We start from the raw sequence: 23897 nt of genomic DNA on the forward strand, positions 1-23897 counted from the left end.
CTTTCTCTGAACCAATCAGATTGTACAGGAGGTGGGTCCAAACAGCTACAGGAGGCAGGACTAAGACATCTGATTGGTTCAGAGAGAGAACCAATCATTTTTCATTCTGCCCTCTGAACATTTTTGTGTAAATAAAACTCCCACGAGCCAAAACTTTACAGCGATATGTGCCCCTTTTTACATCTATATAACTAAACAGATGGAATAGATTGGATTGGAAAGTATTAAGTAGCATATTTGCTAATATTATAGTTTTAATTCACACCACTTACTGATCCAGGAACAGCAAACACTGGACATTACTGCTGAAAGGTCAGTGGTGAAGGAGCTACTGGAGGAGATTCACGGAACCATCGAGGATCTGCAAACTCAAGCCTTCCAGTATAATAAGTACCAGAAGAATTTCAAGGTGAATCATAACTTCCTGTTTATCACTGACTTTGACCTGACAGATCACATTGCACCCACAATTTTATGGATTCACAGACTCTGAAGCAGGGTTGGTGCTACGCTCTTGCAGGTGGAGGTTACAGAGTACGAGGCTCTGAAGGAGCTGAGCACAGAGGTTAAGTTGAGGAGGCTGCTTTGGGAATCTCTGGAGGAATGGGAGGTCCTACAAGCTCGCTGGATGGAGGTAAGAGCACCTAGAATGGTAATGGTGATCAGTTCCGTATGCTATATCGCCTTTTCAGTGTCTCGCTGGTTATTTCTTGATTTGTTTTCCTCATGTTCTCTCCAGTGCAAGTTTGAGGAACTGGACTCTGAGGAGCTGAGTGCTCAAGTCACAAAATACAGCAAAATTGTGATGCAACTGGAGAAGGGTCTCCCACCCAATAATGTGGTGTCCAGGCTGAAGGATCACGTGGATCGCATGAGGGAAAAGGTAGATTTGAGGACATCTTAGCAGAACACCTTAATTGTATGGAACTTCCTCTTCATCTCCATTTCACCTGATCTCATCGCCTTTTGTAAGACTGATGACAGGAGAATATCCCTTTCACAGTGATTATTAATTATGGGTGATAGTGAGGTTTTGGAAACTCAACCCTTATGTCCAGATTTTGATACAGATTTAGTGGTATGTATGATGTTAAAGTCATGGTCCTTCAAACACTGTACAAAAATGGGTAATGCTTTATTTTAACTGCACCTTCATAATGCCTTTATAATGCATTTAAAGAATATTCATAAGCAGCGTGTAAGTATATATTAACATCTCAACATACATTAACAGCTTTAATATACATTAATAGAAACATTATACAGTGATACAAGTATAATGTCTGCTATTAATATATAATGTTTATTAATGTGTATTAAAGCTGTTAAGGTATGTTAGGATGTTAAGGTATACGTTTATTAATGCATTATGAATGTTCTATGAATGCATTATGAATGTTCTGTGAATGCATAATGATTGTATTATGAAGGTGCAGTTAATGTGAAGCGCTACCCAAAAATGTTTGTATAACGCAAAGGTGGAGGCCCATTGGTTCACACAAACTCACCCCCCCTGTTTTCAGCTCCCAGTCGTCACTAACCTGAGGAACCCATACCTCAAAGCACGACACTGGGACATGCTGGAGCAGATTGTGGGCACCAGTTTAGTCGCTGAGCCACTCACACTGGCCATCTTGGAGGACCTTGGGATCTTTGGCTTTGACTCCAGGATCCAGGAGGTGACAGAAATGCGCTGTATTTGCATCATAAACCCTCTCTGTTCAACAGGCAGAAGTCGGTTGACTTATAAAATATAATTTCCAGGTGTCAGGGCAAGCCTCAGGTGAAGCCTCCCTAGAGACGGTTCTCAAAAAGGTGCGGACATATTCATTCATAGTGTGTATTCACTGTTTTTAAATTCAATGCACTTCTAGATGTTTCATGAATTTGTTTCTCTTCATATTTCCATCCATCTTCTAACCTCTTATCCTGGGACCTGTATCACGAAGTCGGATTTCTCGCTTAGCCGGATAACTTGTCGGATTTAAGGTTCCCCAGTTTAAATGGACTTATCCAGCTAAGCAAAGAATCCGACTTTGTGACACAGGCCCCTGGTCAGAAGCCGTCACGCCACCCTCCTTTATGTCTGTTCGCATTAAATCTTACCGTTTCACTCTAATATTAACTGGTTTCCATACATCACATCCATATCAGGTGGAAGACTGCTGGAAGAGCACAGAGTTCGTGGTGCTCTCTCATCGGGAGTCCAAAGACGTGTTTATTCTTGGGGGGACGGATGACATTCAGGTCAGGAAACAACAGCGGGCTCCTTTCTCTTCTGGGGACGAAGGGTCGGCGTGGAATCGCATTTCCTGCCTGCACGCGCCATTTGTAGCTGCTATCTCCGCTCCTCCTCTGTACAGCTCCCTCATAGCGGCCTCGTAGACCGCTTCTCACGTCCGCTGTGTTTAGGTTCTGCTGGACGACAGCGTCATCAATCTAGCGGCCGTGGCGTCCTCTCGCTATGTGGGTCCGATCAAGGCCAAGGTGGACGAATGGCAGATACAGTTGGCCCTGTTCAGTCAGACTCTGGTGAGTCTGAAACATTATGAAATAGCTCAAATTATCATTAGGATGTGTAATCTAGTTTTCCCAAGCATTGTTTGGTCAGCAGAAAGTGCAACAACTGACAGTAGCACTAATGACTGGATTCTTAAAACTGCTTTTATACCATGTTGGTTTGCAATCTACCTACTGGGTACCATATCTTACTACAACCTTTACAATTGTTTGTGTAAATAATTATTGTTGATTAAGAAAATTAAACAAAAGTTTATTATTTAACAAAAGGAATATTTATGTTGAAAAAGAATGGGAAATAAACTTTTTGGTAATATTTTTTTTTCAAAAATATCATAGGAATATCGAATCGTGAATCCAGTGTTGAGAATGAATCTGAATCGTGAATTGGGTGAATTCCATCCGAATTGTGAATTGGGTGAATTACATACCTACTGACAGTTACGAGCCGTTTTTCAATGGTAAACCAGGCTGTGATTGACAGTGTGCACAAACCCCCCCCCCCCCGTTGCACAAACAGGACGAGTGGCTGACGTGTCAGAGAAACTGGCTGTATCTCGAGAGCATCTTCAGTGCCCCAGATATCCAAAGGCAGCTGCCGGCTGAGGCTAAGATGTTCCTGCAAGCAGACAAGTCCTGGAAGGAGATCATGAGGAGGGTGAACCAGCTGCCCAAGGCCCTGCGTGCTGCTACACAGCCTGGTAGGTAGAGAGCAGATCCATGGTCAGAGATCTGAGGCCTCACAAAGTCCAGGCAAAATACATCATACGTAATGGATTTTAGTATGTTGTCCACAGCATTTACATTTAGATGTTTTGGTTAATTCACATGGGGTGGCACAATGGTTACCTCTAGAACCAGGGTTCCATGGGTGTGGAGTTTGCATGTTCTCCCTGTGTTGTTGTGGGGTTTCCTCAGGGTACACTGGCTCCCCCCTACCCCCATAGTCCAAAGACATGCTGAGGTGAGTTGGAGTTGTGGAATTGCCCGTAGCTGTGTGTCCTGTGATGGGTTAGCGCCCCCTCCTGGGTTGTTCCCCGCCTTGCACCTGTAGCTGCCAGAATAGGCTCTGCAACCCCGAATAAGATATGTGGTTACAGAAGATGGATGGATGGATGGATTCATTCATGTTTGTTTAAAATTGTAGTTCAACTTTAGGATATGATTTTTATTTTTCAAACAAATATAAATGGCAAAGAATCTAAACCAGTATTTCTTATCCTGGTCCTTGGGGACCCCCAGATAGTCTGCATTTTCGCTGGGAAGGAGCAAAAACATGGACCGTCTGGTGGTCTGGAACCACGTAGCCATCTAAACCGTGATTGGCCTGATGTCATTTCTATAAAGATAGTATTCTCTATTTTTATTTTGATGTGTGTTTTCAGGTCTGCTGGAGATGTTCCAGAACAACAATGCTTTACTGGACCAGATTCAGAAATGCCTAGAAGCATATCTGGAGTCCAAGAGAGTCATCTTCCCCAGGTCAGGAGAAAAGGGGTCTGTATAAGTGTTCATAAGTACGCTGGGAATGTCCAAGTACCCATTTCATAAAAGGTCGGATTCAGTCGATGGCTTTAATCGTAGATTACATCACCTCGCTTTATTCATAAAATAATAAAATTGTTTCTTATACGTATCATTCCGAAAGTATGTTACATTGAGTTGTCGTCAGTTATGTTCAGGTTTTAGTTATGTTATGTTCAGGTTCTACTTCCTGTCAAACGACGAGCTGCTTGAAATCCTGGCGCAAACCAGGAACCCTCAGGCAGTGCAGCCCCACCTGCGGAAATGTTTCGATGCGATCGCTCGACTGGAGTTTGCATGCATCCCCCCACTGTCCACCGATGCCCCCGACAAGGGAGACGCAGAGAAGGTCTTCAGCAATGACATCCTGGCCATGGTCTCTCCTGAGGGAGAGAAGGTCAGTGCTGCAGGTCTTCAATCTGAGATGATACAAGCCGTGTCCTGTCGCTCTCACATCTGATGGCCGGTGTACCGTCGAACAAGAATGAGCTTGTTGGGTTTTTCAATAGCTACCAATTTATATTTTATATGTATATTTTAATGTATTTTTAAATTACTGGTAGTCCCCAGGTTAAGAACAACTAGTGCTTATGAAGGGACTGCCATAAAACCTGTTATACAAAAAAATCTGAGCTTAATAATAATAATAATAACAACAACAACAACGAACACCTGCAGTACTTTGCAACACTCATGAAATCATTACACGGCTTGCCTTCAAATCTGACTTAAAGGCAGACTTGGGAAGAGGTCTCGTTCGTAAGCTGGGGAACAGCCTGTACTAATAGGCTACACTGGCATTATTCCGGTTGTGGCCTTGAACCATTTGAATTTGTGGATCAAATTGGTTTCCCTCTTCCTCTGATGTAGGTGGGTCTTGGGAAAGGTTTGAAGGCTCGTGGGAATGTAGAAGACTGGCTGGGAAAGGTAGAGGAAGCCATGTTTTCTTCCCTGAGGCGTCTGAGCAAGGCCTCCATCGCGGACTATCAGAGCAGGCCCAGGGCAGAGTGGGTGGTGGCAGGTCACCCCTCTCAGGTACAGCTCCACTAAGGCAATTTCAACGGTGTCAGTTTCGATTTCTGACCATGACACTCAAGGCTTGGGTTCCGCCTTCTAGGTCGTGCTGACTGTTTCCCAGTTAATGTGGTGTCGAGACTTGGACAGCTGTTTCGAAGGGGAACATGACCACTTTGAAGGTCTTCAACAGTTCGAAAAGGTCAATTTTGAGGTATGGTACAAAGCAAATACATAAATGAAATATGTTTAGTTATATATCCGTGACGTATACGCATATAATTCAGTACTGCCTCTTTCCCAGCCTGCTGAAGGTCACCCTTCATTTGCCGTTCTGTCCCTACTTGAGTACCACCTTGGTCTCGCCCAGCAAATCAGTGCCGTTTCTCCTGATCGTACAGAGGCTGAATGATTTGGCCGCGCTGGTGCGTGGCAGCCTCCCCAAGCTGCACCGGGACATCATCACCGCCCTCATCACCATCGACGTGCACGCCCGTGACATCATCACCGACCTCGTCAAGGAGAAGGTGGCTCCTGGCCGCGATCCGGGACGACAGAGCTGCCGGTGAAATACCCGCATGGGCATACCATCAGAGCGATAAGCGCGTGCTCTTTCTCTCGTGTCTGCACCCGTCAGGTTGGTTCAAGCAGCAGCTTTCAGTGGCAGAGGCAGCTCCGGTATTACTGGGACCTCGACCTAGACCACTGCGTGGCCAGGATGGCTCTGTCACAGTACATTTACGGATACGAGTACCTGGGCGCCTGCCCCCGGCTTGTGATCACACCCCTCACTGTAAGCCTTCCTCATACAGAAATATGACAGCCACATATTTTATACACATTCCTATGTGAATGATATTGCACAAGGCGATCAGACAAACCCTAAATCTGAATCTCTCAAAATAAACAAGACAAGATAAAACTTAGCGAAAAACAGTTTGTGGGTGTATTATGGGGTATAGAACCTTAACCTGTGAGGCGTGAGCCTGTGGGTGTATTATGGGGTTATAGAACCTTAACCTGTGAGGCGTGAGCCTGTGGGTGTATTATGGGTTATAGAAACAGTTTGTGGGTGTATTATGGGGTATAGAACCTGAGCCTATTTTATATTTCAGGACCTGTATTTTTAGGAATCCTCTAAGGCACTGCAGCACAATGGCAGAGAAATCTGAACATAAGACTGACTGAATGACCACATAGAAGCTTGAGTTGATATGTAACAAATTGAACTGCTGGACGGTTTCAGGACCGTTGCTACCTCTGCCTGATGGGGGCGCTGCAGCTGGACCTGGGCGGTGCCCCGGCCGGACCAGCAGGGACCGGCAAGACAGAAACCACCAAGGATCTTGCCAAAGCCCTGGCCATTCAGTGTGTTGTGTTCAACTGCTCAGACGGCCTGGACTACAAGGTGCCTTCCTCTGTCACCCGTCTCCCATCAAACTCCTTTCACCTCTTTGTCCATCATATTCTTTACCCCATTACTGCGACTCAGTTTACATGGACCATCTCCTTAATTAACCCGTTGTCCCATTTGATTGGTTACATGCTTTGTTCCTCTTTCTTTATCAGCTTTCCCATTGGGTCCTTCCTTGAACACTAAATGCATGTTTTTGCAGACTCTCTCACTAGGTGTCAGCATAACCTAAGTGGTGTTTTATGAATCTTAAAATGCATTTGCTATGACTTTGACAGTACATTTATTTCTTTATTTTCCCCAAAGTGACATACAAGCAAGGGTCTTAGCACATTACAAACATAATGCACTACGATATTTTATTTAAGTTTCATATTATTTAATTCCAAGAAATATATTTTACTATGTTAAGTGCATTAATGATTAAAAAATGCATCAGAAATTGAGAATTTTTAAATCCTATTAATACGATTGCTTATTTTTATTTTCTTTACTGTCGTCATGTTGTTCAGTACTTTTACATTTTAAAAATAAAGTCAGTGGTGACTCACTTTACTCTTTAATGATTTCATTCGAGGTTTAATCCTTTTCAGGGAATAATCTTTTAGGGCAGATTCCCTGAGTCCATTCTTGTTTCCAGCTTTATTCTGAATAGCAGCTCTATCAAGGCATTTTTGTTACCAAAGATGACAGACAGGTTTTATATTTCGCCTGATACATTCATATGGAAATGATATCTGGTGCCTCACTGCAGTCTTATTACAAAATCCATTCCTCTTTTAATAAATCCATGGAAACCATCTTCATATTTCTGGCTACTGTGAATCAGCATTCCACTGTTTCTTTAAATCACACTTAATTAATTACACCATGCTTATCTGCATTCACACCCCTCCTTTTGTTAATAGACTCGTTTTCTGTCCTCTAATCAGATGATGGGCCGATTCTTTAGCGGCTTGGCCCAGTCGGGGGCCTGGTGCTGTTTCGACGAGTTTAACCGGATTGACGTCGAGGTCCTGTCTGTTATTGCCCAGCAGCTCATCGCCATCCGCAATGCCAAACTGGCTAAGGTACTGTAGTACGCTTCCCCAAATCCGCACCTCACCCCAACACACGGAGTCCTAAGGTAGTACGCTTCTCCAAATCCGCACCTCACCCCAACACACCGAGTCCTAAGGTAGTACGCTTCCCCAAATCCGCACCTCACCCCAACACACCGAGTCCTAAGGTAGTACGCTTCCCAAAATCCGCACCTCACCCCAACACACCGAGTCCTAAGGTAGTACGCTTCCCCAAATCCGCACCTCACCCCAACACACCGAGTCCTAAGGTAGTACGCTTCCCCAAATCCGCACCTCACCCCAACACACCGGGTCCTAAGGTAGTACGCTTCCCCAAATCCGCACCTCACCCCAACGCACTGAGTCCTAAGGTAGTACGCTTCCCCAAATCCGCACCTCACCCCAACGCACTGAGTCCCAAGGTAGTACGCTTCCCCAAATCCGCACCTCACCCCAACGCACTGAGTCCTAAGGTAGTACGCTTCCCCAAATCCGCACCTCACCCCAACGCACTGAGTCCTAAGGTAGTACGCTTCTCCAAATCCGCACCTCACCCCAACGCACTGAGTCCTAAGGTAGTACGCTTCCCCAAATCCGCACCTCACCCCAACGCACTGAGTCCTAAGGTAGTACGCTTCCCCAAATCCGCACCTCACCCCAACACACTGAGTCCTAAGGTAGTACGCTTCTCCAAATCCGCACCCCACCCCAAAGCAGAGTCCTAAGGTAGTACGCTTCCCCAAATCCGCACCTCACCCCAACACACTGAGTCCTAACAATTCATTCTGTTCAGGATCCTCAATTCCAATTTCTGTGGTTTTAATAAGTTTATCCTTTGAATTCCAAGCTGAAGATCTTCTTTCTTCCATCTGAAGCATGTCACACTTTGGATATAGAGTCACACCTGCACTTTTGCTTCCTCGAAGAAATCTTTCGGTCTCTGTTCTAACCCGTCGCCCCTGGTTGTCGACGGGTCATGACCCAGCTGTCCAGGTTCATGTTCGAGGGCCGGGAGATCAAGCTGGTGACGACGTGCGCGGCCTTCATCACCATGAACCCCGGCTACGCGGGCAGGACGGAGCTGCCAGACAACCTGAAGGCTCTCTTCCGACCAATAGCCATGATGGTGCCCAACTACGCTCTGATCGCTGAGGTCACTGGCGGCCAGTCGTCTCATGCACATGTAACACATTCTGTTACAACGACAGGACTCTCGATTTTGCTCCAGGTGTATCAGACATCTCACCACCATGTGGCCTTTCTACCTATCATACAGGTGATCCTCTATTCCGAAGGCTTTGAGTCCAGTAAGACTCTGGCCCGAAAGATGACCCAGATGTACAAACTGTGCAGCGAGCAGCTCTCTCAGCAGGACCACTACGACTTTGGCATGCGGGCCGTCAAATCTGTGCTCGTCATGGCTGGGTGAGGGGATGAACCTCAGGTCATGACAGCTGGCTGACCCACAAGTCCACAATGACTTCCCTTGTATTGGCACTTCACTGTCAGAAAAATATGCAAATTGTGAATGTGATGACTAGTGATGGATTTGGAGTATAACTGCAGTTTCACGCTTAGATTTCTTTTTGCAGTGCATACTAATTTATGGGGGATTGATTTACAAGCACAAGTGGATATCTCATGACACTCAAAAGTCAGTGTCAGTGAATTTGCTCTCATACTAACCATAAATCCAAATTTATAGCTAAGCCATTATTATGGCCTGCTCACAAGGCAATAAAAGCAGTATGCTTTGCTGAATTATGGATGAGCTGGTATTTATTTACCCAGGACTTTAACAATATACAGCTACTCAGGGTTAATAACAGCCGTTTAGGGAAAATACTAAATTTACTCTGCAGAGATTAACTCTACAGAAATTAACTCTACATTTTTTATGAGCCACTGGGTTAGTGTTTGTAGTACTCACCCTTTATCCAACTTACTCATATAAGACAAGTGGCCGAGTTTAATTTCCACCCCTGCGTGTATGTAAGTGTGTGGAACCAAGTTTCTTTTTCAAGAGTAATCAATGGAGTAACCAGAGCCGGAAAAGTACATTTTATTCTTAATTTCCAGGTCCCTAAAGAGAGAAAATCCCCACCTTAGTGAAGATGTGGTCCTGATCAGAGCACTCAGAGACTCCAATCTTCCCAAGTTCCTCACAGACGATGCCTTGCTTTTTGGGTAAGCGTTGAGAGTCTATCGTATTGTTATGCGGGATATGATCAGACTAATGACAGCCATGATTGCAAACAAAAGCTTCTATGGAGTCCAGGAAAGCTTTCGTCTTGCGCAATTCCACAGAGGCATCCTCTCAGACCTGTTTCCCGGTGTGACCATCCCTGACCACGACTATGGGGTTCTTCAGTCCACCATCGTAGACTGCCTGGGTCAGCTTCATCTGCAACCCCTTCCCAGCATGACAAACAAGGTCATCCAACTGTACGAGACCATGATTGTACGTCATGGTGTCATGCTAGTGGGGCCCGCGGGTGGTGGCAAGACCACCGTCTACACCGTCCTGGCCAAGGCCTTGGAGACGCTCTACTCCAGAGGGCACAAGAACCCCTTCTACCTGCCCGTCAAAACTTACGTACTGAATCCCAAGTCGGTGAGCATGGGAGAGCTGTACGGCGAGATCAACCCACTCACTCTGGAGTGGCGTGATGGCCTGATGGCCCTAACCGTGCGGACAGCCACCAACGACCCCAGCGACGAGCACAAGTGGGTGGTCAGCGATGGGCCAGTGGACGCCCTTTGGATCGAGAACATGAACACCGTGCTGGACGACAACAAGATGCTGTGCCTGGCCAATAGTGAGAGGATCAAGCTCACACCGTCCATCCACATGATGTTTGAGGTAAGGGTGATGATATGAGAATGGCAGCTTGACCGTACTCGTGTACCTATTTTACGTCATCTTCCATTGCTGACGACCAGTTCCAATGCTAACACCACAAGTACACAAGGATGGTAAAACTCCCTAGATGTCGTTCTTGCCCCACCCCAAATATCAAGGATTCTTGGGAGGCAAGTTAGCAAGACCGGTCATACCAAGACCACAAGTACGGTCTTTGCATTCTTGGTACTGAGGAACAGCCCATGTGTCATCCTTACCTTCTTGCTTTGCCTCCATCTCAGGTCCAGGACCTGGCTGTGGCTTCGCCTGCCACCGTCAGTCGCTGCGGGATGGTCTACATTGATCCTAATGAGCTGAAGTGGATGCCCTATGTGCAGTCATGGATCACAGGGCTTCCCGAAAAAGTAACATCATGCATTCTCCATTAATGGCAGAAGAGACCTAATCTTTACTGTATTAGTTTGGATGAGCTATTAAGATAAAGGGATAGCTGTATACTGGGACTTTGCTAGGATCTTCAGGCATCAAGGCTGCTCCGCCCCCTCTGATGTCACAACGATCGTAGCACCATGAAGGGTTTGGGAGATGCAGACCTGAACTAGGACTGTATGGGGTTCTGAGCTTGATTGTTAAAACCCCTGAGCAAAACAATTCAGGACTCTAAATACCTCAGGCTCGTGATGCGCTGTTGTAGGAAAGGGAGGTACTTGTTATCCCTAACATAAGTATATTTTAATAAAATTAACTTTTACTGTAATTACCACAGTTACGGAACATTTTGCCCGCAGATAACAGAAGCCATGAGGAGATACCTGCTTGATCTGTTTGAGCAGCATGTGGAGAAGGGACTGCAGTTTGTCAGTAAGAGATGTGTCCAGGTTATGGCTCAGGTGGACATCAGTAAGGTGACCACCCTCTGCCGCCTGCTGGAGGCGCTGTTGCTGAGCAGGGATGGACCTCGATTCAACATGGTACATGATGGCTTATTCTACTAAGTGTGACTCTGTCTTATTATCCATAGAATTATACAAAAATGCAGTGCCTTGATGTTTTTGCCCTTGCAGCTACGTATGATGGCAGTGGGCATCAAAGAGTGCATTGTGCATTTTGTTTGTATTCATAATCCATCTATATATAGAATGTAAACCTAAGCCAATCATTTTTAATTTGTTATAGGAGCCAAACAGGTTGAACAGTGTCCTGTGCCAGACCTTTGTGTTCTGCTATCTGTGGTCAGTGGGAGGGAACTTGACGGAGAACCACTGGGACGCGTTTGACCGCTTCGTCAGGCAGCAGTTTGAGGACAACAGTGATGCCAAGGCAAGGTTCTTAATACTCATTAGCACCCCCTAGAGATTTAGACTGGAAACACAGGTATTTATTATTGTAGCTTTGCAGAAAGAACCACATCTCTTTCTCTGTAATAGTGAAGAGTGAGGTGCCTTCAGGTTCAGCCTAGGGTCAGGCGTCCCGTTTAAGCTCTTTGTGACGTCGCCTGTGGGAGACCCCTTGGCAAACAGTGACAGAGCTCGACTGAACCTCTATGCACGCCAACATGGTGGCAGACATGGAACGTGGAGTGTCAAACCACCCCTTACAGTTGAAGATTAATGGAAGAATATGTTCAAATACAAAAGCACTCTAAAATGAGATAAATTTTGTATTACATAAATTATTAGCTATCTACTGTGCACATTTTTATTTGTAGGATAAAAAAATAAATATTTTTTTCGAGCTGGGAGATCATGTTTTAATAAGTATCTGTGTGACCTCTGACCTCTGGACCGTAAAACTGGATTGTTGCCTCAAGGCAACGTTGTGCTGTTAGGGTATGAAAAACGGCAAGTAAAAGTTGTTTTCTGAAGGCAACATTTCATGATTTAAAAATATTAATCAATGAGTTTGTCACTGTGCCCTCATGCATATACAGAGATGAGACTCGAACATGAATGTATACTAATTATCTTTTGCTCTTCCTGCTTCATTATTCCTCTGTTGGTTGCAGTTGTAAAGCATAATTTCACACACAAGCATGTACTATATTATCATTATTATCATTATTATTAGTAGTAGTAGTAGTAGTAGTGATATTGTTATTAATAATAATGATTATAGTAATAATAAAGTACATTTAAGGGCTGCAATTAAATCAATTTAACGCTTTGCTAATAAAACCTGTAAAGCAAAAATGAATATAAATAAAGCAAATAGGAAAATCACAGCCCCATTAAATGAAATGGCTTCTTCATAATTTGTCACTGTTACAATGAACTGCTTCCCCAGGTACTCTAACAGCAGAGAAATCAGCCTCGTACCCTGGCAGGCCTGACAGTGTTATTATACTGAGGGCCAGCTCGCTTTCACCGACTGGGGTCGGCATCGACCTTTGGCTGGTGATCAGTCTCTGCTGTTACTGATCAACAGAACCAGCCCTATAGCTCTTCATCTTCCACTGGCTCATGGACAATGTAACTGTCAACAGCTGAGCTTTTATATTTACATTGAGAATATTGATACAAAGATGCACGTTACATTAATGTTACTTCATTAACAGCGTATAAAGCTCTGCTCCACCACACACATTTGACCTTTTTTCCCCCTTTTTGTGCCTCCTTATTGCAGCCCCCCCCCCCCCAGCTATAACTTATCTTTTCTTCATCTCCACCTGCTGTCCAGTGTAATCAGGGATTATGCAGCTAGTTTTTAGACTGGAAAGTTTTCTATTTTTGGCTGTCACTTTCCAAAACAAGACTACAAGGTGATATACAAGTTGCGGTGGGGTTTTACAGATACATGTGTTTGTCTTGCTCTCTTAAATGTGCTCATTAATTGTGGAAGTCATTTATGAATAATAATAATTAATGATACCTTATTGATCCCTGTGGGGAAATTCTCTTTATGCCTCCCCCAAATTGCTCTCTGTAGGTGAGAATGAGCTGGTTGTGAAGGGCAGCCACCCGTAGTGGTGCCCAGGGAGCTGGGGGTTAAGGGCCTTGCTCAAGACAAGGGCCTTGCTCAAGCTGAGGCTGGGTTTGAACCAGCGACCTTGTGGTTACAGGCACAGAGGCTTAGCCCACTGAGCCACATGCTTCCCCTTTATTTTTGTGTTGTGATGTTTGGTTGCCAGCAGGTTGCGCTGTGGCCTCACCACTCCAAGGCTTTGGGTTCGAGCTCGTCCCCTAGCTCTAGGTATATTTGTGATTTGTAAGGATCTGCTTTGAATAGCCCCAGTTTCATCCCAGAACCAAAAGGCACATTATGGGCACGGATCAGTATCGATAAATTGTTACTACCTCGCGTTGTTTAAGCAGTGCGGCAGGATGAACAGCCATTTCATTTTATTCAGTACGTTTTAACTCCACATATTAAGTACAGAATTCTGGGCTGGTGGTCAGTTTACTTTCCTTGAAGGCTTTCCAGCAGCGTCCCGCGTTCGGCCATGTTGACCGTGCCCCCCCTGCCTCTCCAGCTGCCCAGCACAGGGGACTTGTGGAGCGTCTACATGGACTCTGTCCACATGCGGCTGGAACCGTGGGAATCCGTCATCCCCGCCTTTAAGTACGACAGAGAGACTCCTTTCTTTGAGATGCTGGTGCCCACCGTGGACACAGTGCGCTATGGGTACCTCATGGAGAAGCTTCTGTCAGTGCGCCACTCAGTTCTGTTTACTGGTACCACTGGCGTGGGGAAGGTAGGGCCTTGAGATCCAGCTGCGTCTCTTCTGATTCCACTCAGTTTTCAAGAAAGAAAACAATAAACTCTTGATATGTAACGATGAATCTGGATTCTAAGAAGTTCTGCAGTTAAAGTTGAATAGCTACACTAGTAGCCTATACTGTGGAAACACTTCCAATTATTAGAGACTGCAGAACTTTATTCAACTTGCTCCAGTGACTTATTTAATCATCCAATGTATGATGTATGATATTCTTTGATTGTTTATAAACATTACCGCCAATATTTGTGTAGTAATTTGTGCGGTAAGTGTAACGCTAAAAATGCTAGTTGTTTCCACAATTATGGCCACTAGTGTGCATTGTGCTTTCATTCAACTTTTGAGAAGATTCTTTCCAGAGCAGATCCCCGCGGTATCATTACCTTTCCTGTTACAGTCTGTGGTTGCACGTGCCCTGCTGGACAGCATCCAAGAAAGCGCAGGCTACATCCCTGTCTACATCAGCTTCTCTGCCCAGACCTCATCTGCACGGACACAGGAAATTATTGAGTCCAAACTGGAGAAGAGGAGGAAGAACGTGCTCGGTGAGGGCCTTCTAAACATATAGGTTCTCCATGAATTTCATTTGGGTTATGTACCGAGGGAGTGGAAAATATCATGTCCAATATGAATATGATAAAGTAAATAACTACTGTCACTGAATAATTAAATAAATATTTACTGTAGCTAACTGAATACCAATGATTGAAAAATAAATAAATGAATACAAGTTTATTTGGTTAAGCACAAGAAAGAAAAAAATAAACACTATAGGATACATTGTTAAACACAGCATGAGATGTTTACACTTGCAGTCACTACAGAGACTGGAAGCGTAGCTGGTTTGATTCTGCCATCGCCCAGCATTAGTAGAAAATGTTACGACAACTAGGAACAGATCAAAATTAAAAGCTGACTACTGAATGTGCATTGTCATCACACCAAAGTAAAGTCGAAAAATAATTAGTCGAACCGCCGTAAAGCGAAGTGACATCTGCATTTTTGTGATATATGATATGCATTTAATAATTCAGGCTGAATATTACTGGCTATGTGAAGTGTTTTCTATGGAAATGTGTGTGTTGTTTGATCTCTCCCTTGAGTGACTATGTAATTGTGACATCAAAGGTGCTCCAACCAATAAGAAAGTGGTCATATTTGTGGATGACCTCAACATGCCAAAGCTGGACACCTATGGATCACAGCCTCCCATTGAACTGTTGCGGCAGTTGCAGGACTTCCAGGGCTTCTATGATCGTGAGAAGTTCTTCTGGAAGGACATACAGGTAAATCCCTGTTATAGCTGTATGGGTGATCTCCTCTGAGTGCTGCATTCCCACTTGATGTTAGGTTAAAGACGAAGCTGAACAGCTCATGCATTCTACTGATTATTATTATTATTATTATTATTATTATTAATAATAATAATAATATTATTGCTATTTTCCTCAGTGTTTCTTCCACTGGTGGATGACTAATTTCTTATCTGACTATATTTTTGTATGTGCAGATATTAATTTGCAAAAATGCAAATTAATAATTCTTGAATATGCAATTCAGTGTCATCTCTGAAGTTTCATCAGTGAGATTTTCTCATTTAAGACATATTTGCTTTCCCACCACAAAACAAGACAACCAAACAAAAGAAGTACATAAGATATATGCACTGTCCTCATGACTGTGATCACAGAGACCGTGATCACAGAGACTGTGATGAAACTCGGAAAACAGAAAACAGTACTGTACTATACCAAGCACGTAACACACTGCTACACACTGCTGCAGGTAGATCATAGGTATGCATAGTTTGCTATTGAAAAATCCTTGAAATCCTTAACTGAGACCCGTGTAACTGGTAGTGCTTTTGTGCTTTATACACATGAAGACATGAATTAAAAAATGAAACTATTACTGAATAGTTTCATGAATAGTAATGAAACTATTACTCATTATTACTAAATGAATATACTGTTGACTGAGCTCATAATGTAATCGGGCCTGAACTGAAGATATAATGAATTAACTATATTATTACGTTATTGACAGCACAAAATAACAAGGTTGTAATTCGAAGTGCCTCTTCTGCCTCCCCCCCCCCCCAGGATGTGATTATCGCCGCAGCTTGCGCTCCACCTGGCGGGGGGCGTAACCCAGTGAGCCCCCGCTTTACCCGCCACTTCAGCATGCTGTGTCTCCCCCCGGCGTCAGAGCACAGCCTCAGACACATCTTCAAGGTACCGAAGCTCCCATCCCAGCAGCACCAGGGCCTTTTTTTTTCGGGGGGGGGTCATTGTTGGGGCCAGTGGTGTTTCTAGCTTGTATGGTGCCCTGGTTGGCTCCCCCCCCCCCCCCAGACAAAAAAATAAATAGTAGAGTACTAAGTCAGAGGTGCGCTATTCGATAGATTCCCCCGCTTCCCCCACCTTGGCCGTCCAATGCGGCAACCTGAGATCAGCTCACCCCCACCCCCCTCCCCATCTGGTACTTCTGATTGGTCGGCTTCCATTACTTACAAACTAGAATCAGGCCACCCACTCCAACAAGGTTGATTGACCCACACGGTGACATGATATCATTGGCCTGACATGCAAATGAGTGATAGAAAACCAATTGGCCAAATGTCACAACCAGATTTTTTCTGGGGGGCGCCCTGGGTGGCTGGCCATGTCCCCCATACCTAAATACACCTGTGGTTGGGGCCCTACCTACAACGTAAAAACACTAATAATGACCGGAAAAGACACGTCAGGCCCCTGGGCTGTAGCCCGGTTAACCCCTGCATCAGCACGACTGAGGGCTCCTGAGAGACGACAGAAATGACCCCCCAGGACTCTGGGACACCAGCCAGCGGATTTGGTCGCCCGGGGTGCAGCCTGTGTCTGTGCCTCAGATAAGCCTTTGCAAAAAGTCTACAATAAGAGACTCGCTCTCGGCACAGAGGCATAAAAATGGGACGGAGAGCAAAGGCACGAAGGCGTCATCATTCCTTGGAAATTACCTTCATTATTACCATTCATTGCATTACCGTGAAATTACCATGTTTTCTTGAAAGCAGTATTCCACCTATAAATCTTGTCCGTCACCTAAACCCTAAAATCCCCATATTCGTTCGTTCGTATTTCGTCTGTGATATTTTGTAATACCTATAAAGCTCTGGGCAATTTTATAGCCGTCCTGTAAATGTCCACCTCCCTCAGGGAAAGCTGGTTTTTTGATGATACATTCCCCCCCCCCAGAGGTAATAAAGCCTGCCCGTGGCATTGCACACTGCCCCTCTCATGCACGGCTTCCCCTCCCAGACCATCCTCAGTGAGTTCCTGATGGAGTTCCCCTTGGCGGTGAAGCAGATGGCCAGCAACGTCGTGGATGCCGCTGTGGAGATCTACAACCGCATGAGCGTGGACCTGTTGCCCACCCCGGCCAAATCCCACTACGTCTTCAATCTCCGGGACCTTTCCAAATGCGTGCAGGGTATGGAGTTAGAAAGCATGCAGAGTCATTTCTGTCTAGCTCCTCTGCTACCATTTATTAGAGCAGAGTGCATGCTACAGACTAGCGCAAAGTGTAACGCATATTGCAGCTGTAAATGCATGCAAAGTGTCTCATTGGGAGATGCTGTAATGACAACAGCTGCAATTCCTAGTATGAATGAATGTTACATTTACAGTCATGTGCAAAAAAATATGACACCCCATCAAATATTTAATTCTTTATTAAGAAATATAGAAATATCAGTATTAAATCTCCTTTCTAATTATTTCGGTTGATAAAGGTGATGTAATTGCATCATCTATTAAAAAATTCACTTATTTAACAAAGAAAATTAAGATGCCAATTCCTACTGAGGAAAAAGTTAGGACACCCTGTGCCCCGATAACTAATATTCCCCCTTTGGCTGAAATAACCTCAGTGAGACATTTCCTATAATCATCTATCAATCTCTGACATCAGCTGACAGAAAGTCTCCCCCACTCTCCAATGCAGAATTCCTTAAGCTATGTGATGTTTGAAGGGTGTCTTGCATGCACTTCTGCTTCAAATCACCACACAGAATCTCAATAGGATTCAGATCCGGGCTTTGACTTGACCATTCCAGAACTCTCCATTTCTGTCTTGTTAGCCATTCCTTGGTAGATGTACTGGAATGCTTTTGGTCATTGTCATTTGCATGGTCCACCCCCTCTTCCCCTTCAATTTCTGGACAGATGTTTTCACATTGTCCTCAAGCACCCTCTGATATGATGAGGAATTCATAGTGGATTCTATTATGGTGAGCTGACCAGGTTCTGCTGCAGCAAATTTTAGGATTTTTGAAGACTTCTTTCAGCATCTTGTGGTCGGTTCTTGGGCTGAACTTGCTAGGCAGTTGTTTTAAATGTTCTCCACCTGTAAATTATTTTCCAGACAGTGGAATGGCTGTTTCCAAACTCTTTTGAGATCTTTTTATAACCTTTCCAGACTCATAGGCATCATAAGCTTTTTTTCTGAAGCCCTCAGAGAGCTCTTTGGATCTCACCCTGATGATATCACTCATTTCAACAACCAAGAGCAAACTAAACTGAATGTCTGTGGTTTAAATAGGACAGGCTCCACCAAAAAGCTCTGTAACGATGTTCTAATTGTTTTCACCTGGTGTGGTGCACCTGAATCTAATTATAGGAATTTTAAATAGTGATGAATATGAGGGTTTCCTAACTTTTTCGTTAGTGTAAATTAGCATCTTATTTAATTTATTTTTGTGAATAAGTGAATTTATGTCTTGCTTTTGGATAGATGTTGCAATTACATCACCTTTATCCACAGATGTAATTTGAAAGAAGATTTAATACTGATGCGTTGATGTTTCTTAATAAAGAATTAAATATTTAATCCTAATTGTTTCACATGACTGTATATATCACTTTTCAAGACACCCGAAGTGCCTCACAGAACCAAAGGGGATCTATTTTAACCACCCCCACTGTGTACTACCCAGCTGGACTATGCGATGCCAGGCAATTCACAAGAGTACGCTCACCATACAGTAGCTAAGGTGGTGAAGGGGTAGGAGAGAATTCAACAATTAGACATAGGGGATGATTAGGAGGCCAGATTTGAAAGAGCCACAGTGGGCAATTTTAGCCAGGGCATCGGGCTACCACTCCTCCTTCAAAAGATGCCCAGTGATCTTTTATGACCTTGGACAGTCAGAAACACGGTTTTATGTCTCATCAGTACCATTTTTACAACACAGTGCCCTCGTCACTGCAGTGGGCCATTGGGATCCACACAAAGCACAGGATGGGCTACCCTGTCAGCCACACCAACACCTCTTCCAGCAGCCACCCAGCTTTCCTAGTAGATATGCACTTCCTGTTGGCTGAAATCAGACTCTTTGCCCATGGTAGCGTAGTCCTTCTGTTAGTGAAGCCCCTTGCCTACTCTGCCTCCAGGAATGCTGCAGTGCCAACCAAGCACGGTGCAGGACCAAAACCAGATCTTCCGCCTTTTCTGCCATGAGTGTCAGAGAGTGTTCCACGACCGCCTTATCAATAATGAAGACAAGGCCTACTTCAACACCATGCTCTCTGAGATGGCCAGTAAGTCTTAGTATACAAAGCTTGATTTTGCAGCTATGGTACTGATGTTGTCCATTGATTGATGGTTTTAGATATTCTGAGCTACAAAATTATCTGTTTTAATATTTAATAAACAGTGTCTGGCCTGTACAATTTTTGAAACATTTATTATAGTTTTCAATTTATAACTTTTCCTATGCTTGCATATTTTTAATTATTAAACTGGCATTTTTTAAATAGGCAAGTATTTTGAATTCAACCTGGAACCCAGCTACTTGACAGACAAACCAATAATATTTGGAGATTTCATCAAGGTAATCTGTGCCAGGCAATGCCATACTGAAGGGCTTTATAATTATTTAATTATGTAAACTGCACTAGTTAAGCTGGAAGATTGATTTTTGTTGTTTTGCGTATAATTTTTAGGTTGGTGCAGATAAGGCAGACCGCTTGTATGAGGACCTGACTGACATCGAGAAGATTCGGTCGGTTCTACAGGATTACTTAGATGACTACAACATGACAAACTCTAAGGAAACGAAGCTGGTCTTCTTCCAAGATGCCATCGAGCATGTCTCAAGGTTATGTCAGGCGTTCCATAACCAAAAAAGATAATGGCGCAAAATATATAATGAGTAGTTACATTATAAATAATGTGCTGTTTTTTCCGCAGGATTGCCCGAATGATCCGTCAGGAGCGTGGAAATGCCTTGCTGGTGGGTGTAGGGGGCACAGGAAAGCAGTCGCTAACGCGGCTAGCGGCCCACATGTGTGGCTATCGCTGCTTCCAGATCGAGCTCAGTCGCGGCTATGGCTACGATGCCTTCCACGAAGACCTGCGGCAGCTCTACAAGCTCGTGGGCATGGAGGGCAAGGACGCGGTGTTCCTCTTCACTGACACACAGGTGTGACAGACAGCAAGGCATGCAGGGCCAGTGAGCTTTACAAGAACAATTTTAGAGGTGGTGGGTCCAAGTAACTAGAGGAGGTGGGACCAACCAATCAGATGGCATTTTCAGGCATCAAATGTGTTTTTATGATAGTTCTGGGTCCCCATATGATGGGAAGCCACAGTTTAGCTTGCTGTAGTAGCATATTTCCTACTTTCCAACGAACTGTTGCTTCATTCTGAGGCCCCAAATTAGGGTTAGCAAACTGAGGCAAGGGTTCTAGTCTCTCAAGAGCCCCGATCAGAGTCTCCATTGACTCTGCTAAGATCACAGCATCATCGGCAAAGTCAAGATCAGTAAATCTTTCTTTACCAATGGACACCCCACAGCTGCTGGACCCCACGACCCTGCCCAACACCCAGTTTATACAAGCATCGAACAAAGTAGGAGCAGGAATACACCCCTGGTGAACCCCAGAATCAACTGGGAAGAACACAGGGGTTCTCCCTCCACTCTGCATAGTACTCACAGTACCAGTGTACAGGCCGGCCATGACATCCAGCAACTTCGGGGGGATCCCACAAAGTCTCAGGATGTCCCATAGGGCAACTCGATCAACTGAGCCGAATGCTTTAAGAAAATCAGCAAAGGTTGCAAAGAACCTCTGCACTTGATGAGAACCCACAATGGCAGGATACAGTCAATGGTAGACTTCGTAAAACCAGACTGCTCCGGTCGCTGACAGGCAAGCAAGTGATCATGGATCCTGTTAAGGATGACCCTAGCAAGGACCTTATCCGGCACTGAAAGCAGTGTGATCCCCCTGTAGTTCGCACTATCTAGGCAATCACCCTTCCCTTTCCAGATAGGGACTACAAGTCCTGTTTTCCAGTCAGTAGGGATGACACCTGACTTCCAAATGGAAGAAAAGATTGTCTGCAATGCCAGGAGGACAGCCTTACCACCAGCCTGGAGAAGTTCACCCCGGATACCACAGATCCCTGCGGCCTTCCCTGCCCCCAACTGATTCACCACCCGTGCAATCTCGGTGAGATTGGGTAGTTCACAGCTGATCGGAGGATCAGCTTCGAGAATCGTGGGTCCAGAGATATCAAACATCGTAGCTGGAGGGTCAGCTTTAAACAACTGCTCAAAGTAGCCGGCCCAGTGGGTCACAATTGCAGTGTCATCCGTAAGGACCATTCCATCACCCGCCCTGACTGCAAGTCTCTAAGGAACAGATTCAGATGTGGGTAATGCTTTGAATCCTCTGTAAGCAGGATTGGTGTGTCACCTGCTCACAGATTCATTTAACAAATGCCTCTTTATCTGCCCTCAGAGCCCTCACAGCTATCCTTCTCAGTTCCCAGTACAGACTAGTTGCCACTAAATTGTGCACTGCGACTCCTCTCGATAATATCCAGGGTGCCCTTTGAGATGAAACACCTCCTTCTGGAAACACTGGCGACACCAACACAACCCTCGGCAACCATCCATTACCATCTGCTTGTCCAGGGGTCGGGTTGCGGGGATAGCAACTTCAGGAGAGATACCCAGACGCCCCTCTCCCCAGCCACCTCTACCAGCACTTCGGGGAGGATGCCGAGGCGTTCCCAGGCTAATTGAGAGATATAATCCTTCCAGCGTGTCCTGGGTCTGCCCCGGGGGCCTCCTCCCTGTAGGACATGCACGGAAAACCTCTCCAGGTAGCCACCCAGGAGGCATCCGCACAAGATGTCCAAACCACCTCAACTGGCTCCTTTCGACATAGAGAAGCAGCGGTTCTACTGTGTGACACTCTCGGATATCTAAACTTCTCACCCTATCTCTAAGGGGGAACCCAGACACCCTGAGGAGAAACCTCATTTCAGCCGCCTGTATCCACGATCTCATTCTTTCGGTCACCATCCATAGCTCATGACCGTAGGTGAGGGTAGGGAAGAAGATGGACCAATAGATCGAGAGCTCTGCTTTCTGGCTCAATTCTTTCTTAGCCACAACAAACTGGGTAAGCGTCTGCAGAACTGGAGATGCCACTCTGATCTATCTGCCCAGCTCTCAATCTTGTCTACCCTCAGTCATGAACGAGATGCCGAGAACTCCTCCACTTGAGGTAGTACCACCTCCCTGACCTGAAGAGAGCAATCCACCCGTTTCCAGCTCAGAACCATGGTCTCAGACTTGGAGGTGCTAATCCTCATCCCCGCCACTTCGCACTCGGCTATGAACCTCCTCAGAGCACGCTGGAGGTCCCCAGCAGATGAAGCCAACAGGACCACGTAATCCGCAAAAAGCAACGATGCAAACCTTAGGCTACCAAACTGGACACCCTCAACACACTGCCTGCGCCTAGAAATCCTGTCCATAAGTATTGTAAACAGGACCGGTGACAAAGGGCAGCCCTGGCGGAGCCCAACCCGCACTGGGAACACGTCCGACTTATTACCGGCAATGCGGACCATGCTTCTGCTACGTTCATACAGGGACCAAATCGCTCGCAGTAGTGGGCCACGAACCCCATACCCCCGAAGCACCCCCTCCCCACTGTAAACAGTAGGAACCAGAAGCTGCTTTCCCTTCCTGATATTCCTGATGGATTCCCAAAACTTTTTGAGGCCGACCAAAAATCACTTTCCGTGGCCTCACCAAACTCCTCACGTGCCCAGGTTTTTGCCTCTGCAACTGCTCGAGCCACGTTCCGTCTGGCTTGCTGGTACCTGTCAGCTGCCTCCGGAGACCCCCAGGCTGATAATTCCCAGCAAGGCCTCCTTCTTCAGCTTGACAGCCTCCCTCATCTCTGGTGTCCTGCAGCCACAGCTCCATACAGCTGCTTCCACAATGGAGGTCCGGAACAGTGTCCATTCAGACTCAATGTCCCCACCCTCCCCCAGTATGCAGTTGGAGTTCTGCCGGAGGTGCGAGTTGAAGATCTGGCATACAGGAGCCACTGCCAGACATTCCCAGCAGAACCTCACTATGCGCTTGGGCCTGCCAAGTCTGACCAGCCTCCTCCCCTGCCACCTGAGCCAGCTCACTACCTGGTGGTGATCAGTTCACAGCTCTGCCCCTCTCTTCACCTGAGTGTCGAAGACAAAAGACCGCAGATCAGGTGATACGATTATAAAATCGATCATCAACCTGTAGCCCCAGGCATGTTAGTACCATGCTCACTTATGGACACCCTTATGCTCGAACATGGTGTTTGTTATGGACAAACCATGCGTTGCACAGAAGTCCAACAACACAACACCACTTGGGTTCAGATCAGGGAGTCCGTTCCTCCCAATCACTCCCCTCCTGGCCACACTGTCGTTGCCCATGTGAGTGTTGAAGTCCCC

At 45.4% G+C, this 23897-nt stretch overlaps 1 protein-coding gene across 1 annotated transcript in view; it reads left to right on the top strand.

Annotated features, from left to right (window-relative positions):
• The window catches only part of dnah6 (dynein, axonemal, heavy chain 6), a 67878-nt gene that overhangs the window by 6907 nt on the left and 37074 nt on the right, over positions 1 to 23897 (top strand). Inside the window, exons 17-48 of the mRNA XM_023812438.2 lie at positions 281 to 409; positions 521 to 634; positions 740 to 883; positions 1524 to 1679; positions 1765 to 1815; positions 2155 to 2247; positions 2413 to 2532; positions 3041 to 3221; positions 3906 to 4002; positions 4225 to 4441; positions 4915 to 5079; positions 5162 to 5272; positions 5460 to 5585; positions 5696 to 5851; positions 6305 to 6466; positions 7405 to 7542; positions 8519 to 8686; positions 8810 to 8958; positions 9613 to 9720; positions 9841 to 10396; positions 10678 to 10800; positions 11185 to 11367; positions 11573 to 11716; positions 13866 to 14087; positions 14509 to 14656; positions 15240 to 15397; positions 16214 to 16345; positions 17411 to 17582; positions 19544 to 19690; positions 19910 to 19983; positions 20096 to 20250; positions 20343 to 20574. Of these exons, the coding sequence (XP_023668206.2) occupies positions 281 to 409; positions 521 to 634; positions 740 to 883; positions 1524 to 1679; positions 1765 to 1815; positions 2155 to 2247; positions 2413 to 2532; positions 3041 to 3221; positions 3906 to 4002; positions 4225 to 4441; positions 4915 to 5079; positions 5162 to 5272; positions 5460 to 5585; positions 5696 to 5851; positions 6305 to 6466; positions 7405 to 7542; positions 8519 to 8686; positions 8810 to 8958; positions 9613 to 9720; positions 9841 to 10396; positions 10678 to 10800; positions 11185 to 11367; positions 11573 to 11716; positions 13866 to 14087; positions 14509 to 14656; positions 15240 to 15397; positions 16214 to 16345; positions 17411 to 17582; positions 19544 to 19690; positions 19910 to 19983; positions 20096 to 20250; positions 20343 to 20574 (5031 nt within the window). The remainder of the gene's footprint in view (positions 1 to 280; positions 410 to 520; positions 635 to 739; positions 884 to 1523; positions 1680 to 1764; positions 1816 to 2154; positions 2248 to 2412; positions 2533 to 3040; positions 3222 to 3905; positions 4003 to 4224; positions 4442 to 4914; positions 5080 to 5161; positions 5273 to 5459; positions 5586 to 5695; positions 5852 to 6304; positions 6467 to 7404; positions 7543 to 8518; positions 8687 to 8809; positions 8959 to 9612; positions 9721 to 9840; positions 10397 to 10677; positions 10801 to 11184; positions 11368 to 11572; positions 11717 to 13865; positions 14088 to 14508; positions 14657 to 15239; positions 15398 to 16213; positions 16346 to 17410; positions 17583 to 19543; positions 19691 to 19909; positions 19984 to 20095; positions 20251 to 20342; positions 20575 to 23897) is intronic.

This window comes from Paramormyrops kingsleyae, chromosome 25 (genome assembly GCF_048594095.1).
Source record: "Paramormyrops kingsleyae isolate MSU_618 chromosome 25, PKINGS_0.4, whole genome shotgun sequence".
Lineage (NCBI taxonomy): Eukaryota > Metazoa > Chordata > Actinopteri > Osteoglossiformes > Mormyridae > Paramormyrops > Paramormyrops kingsleyae.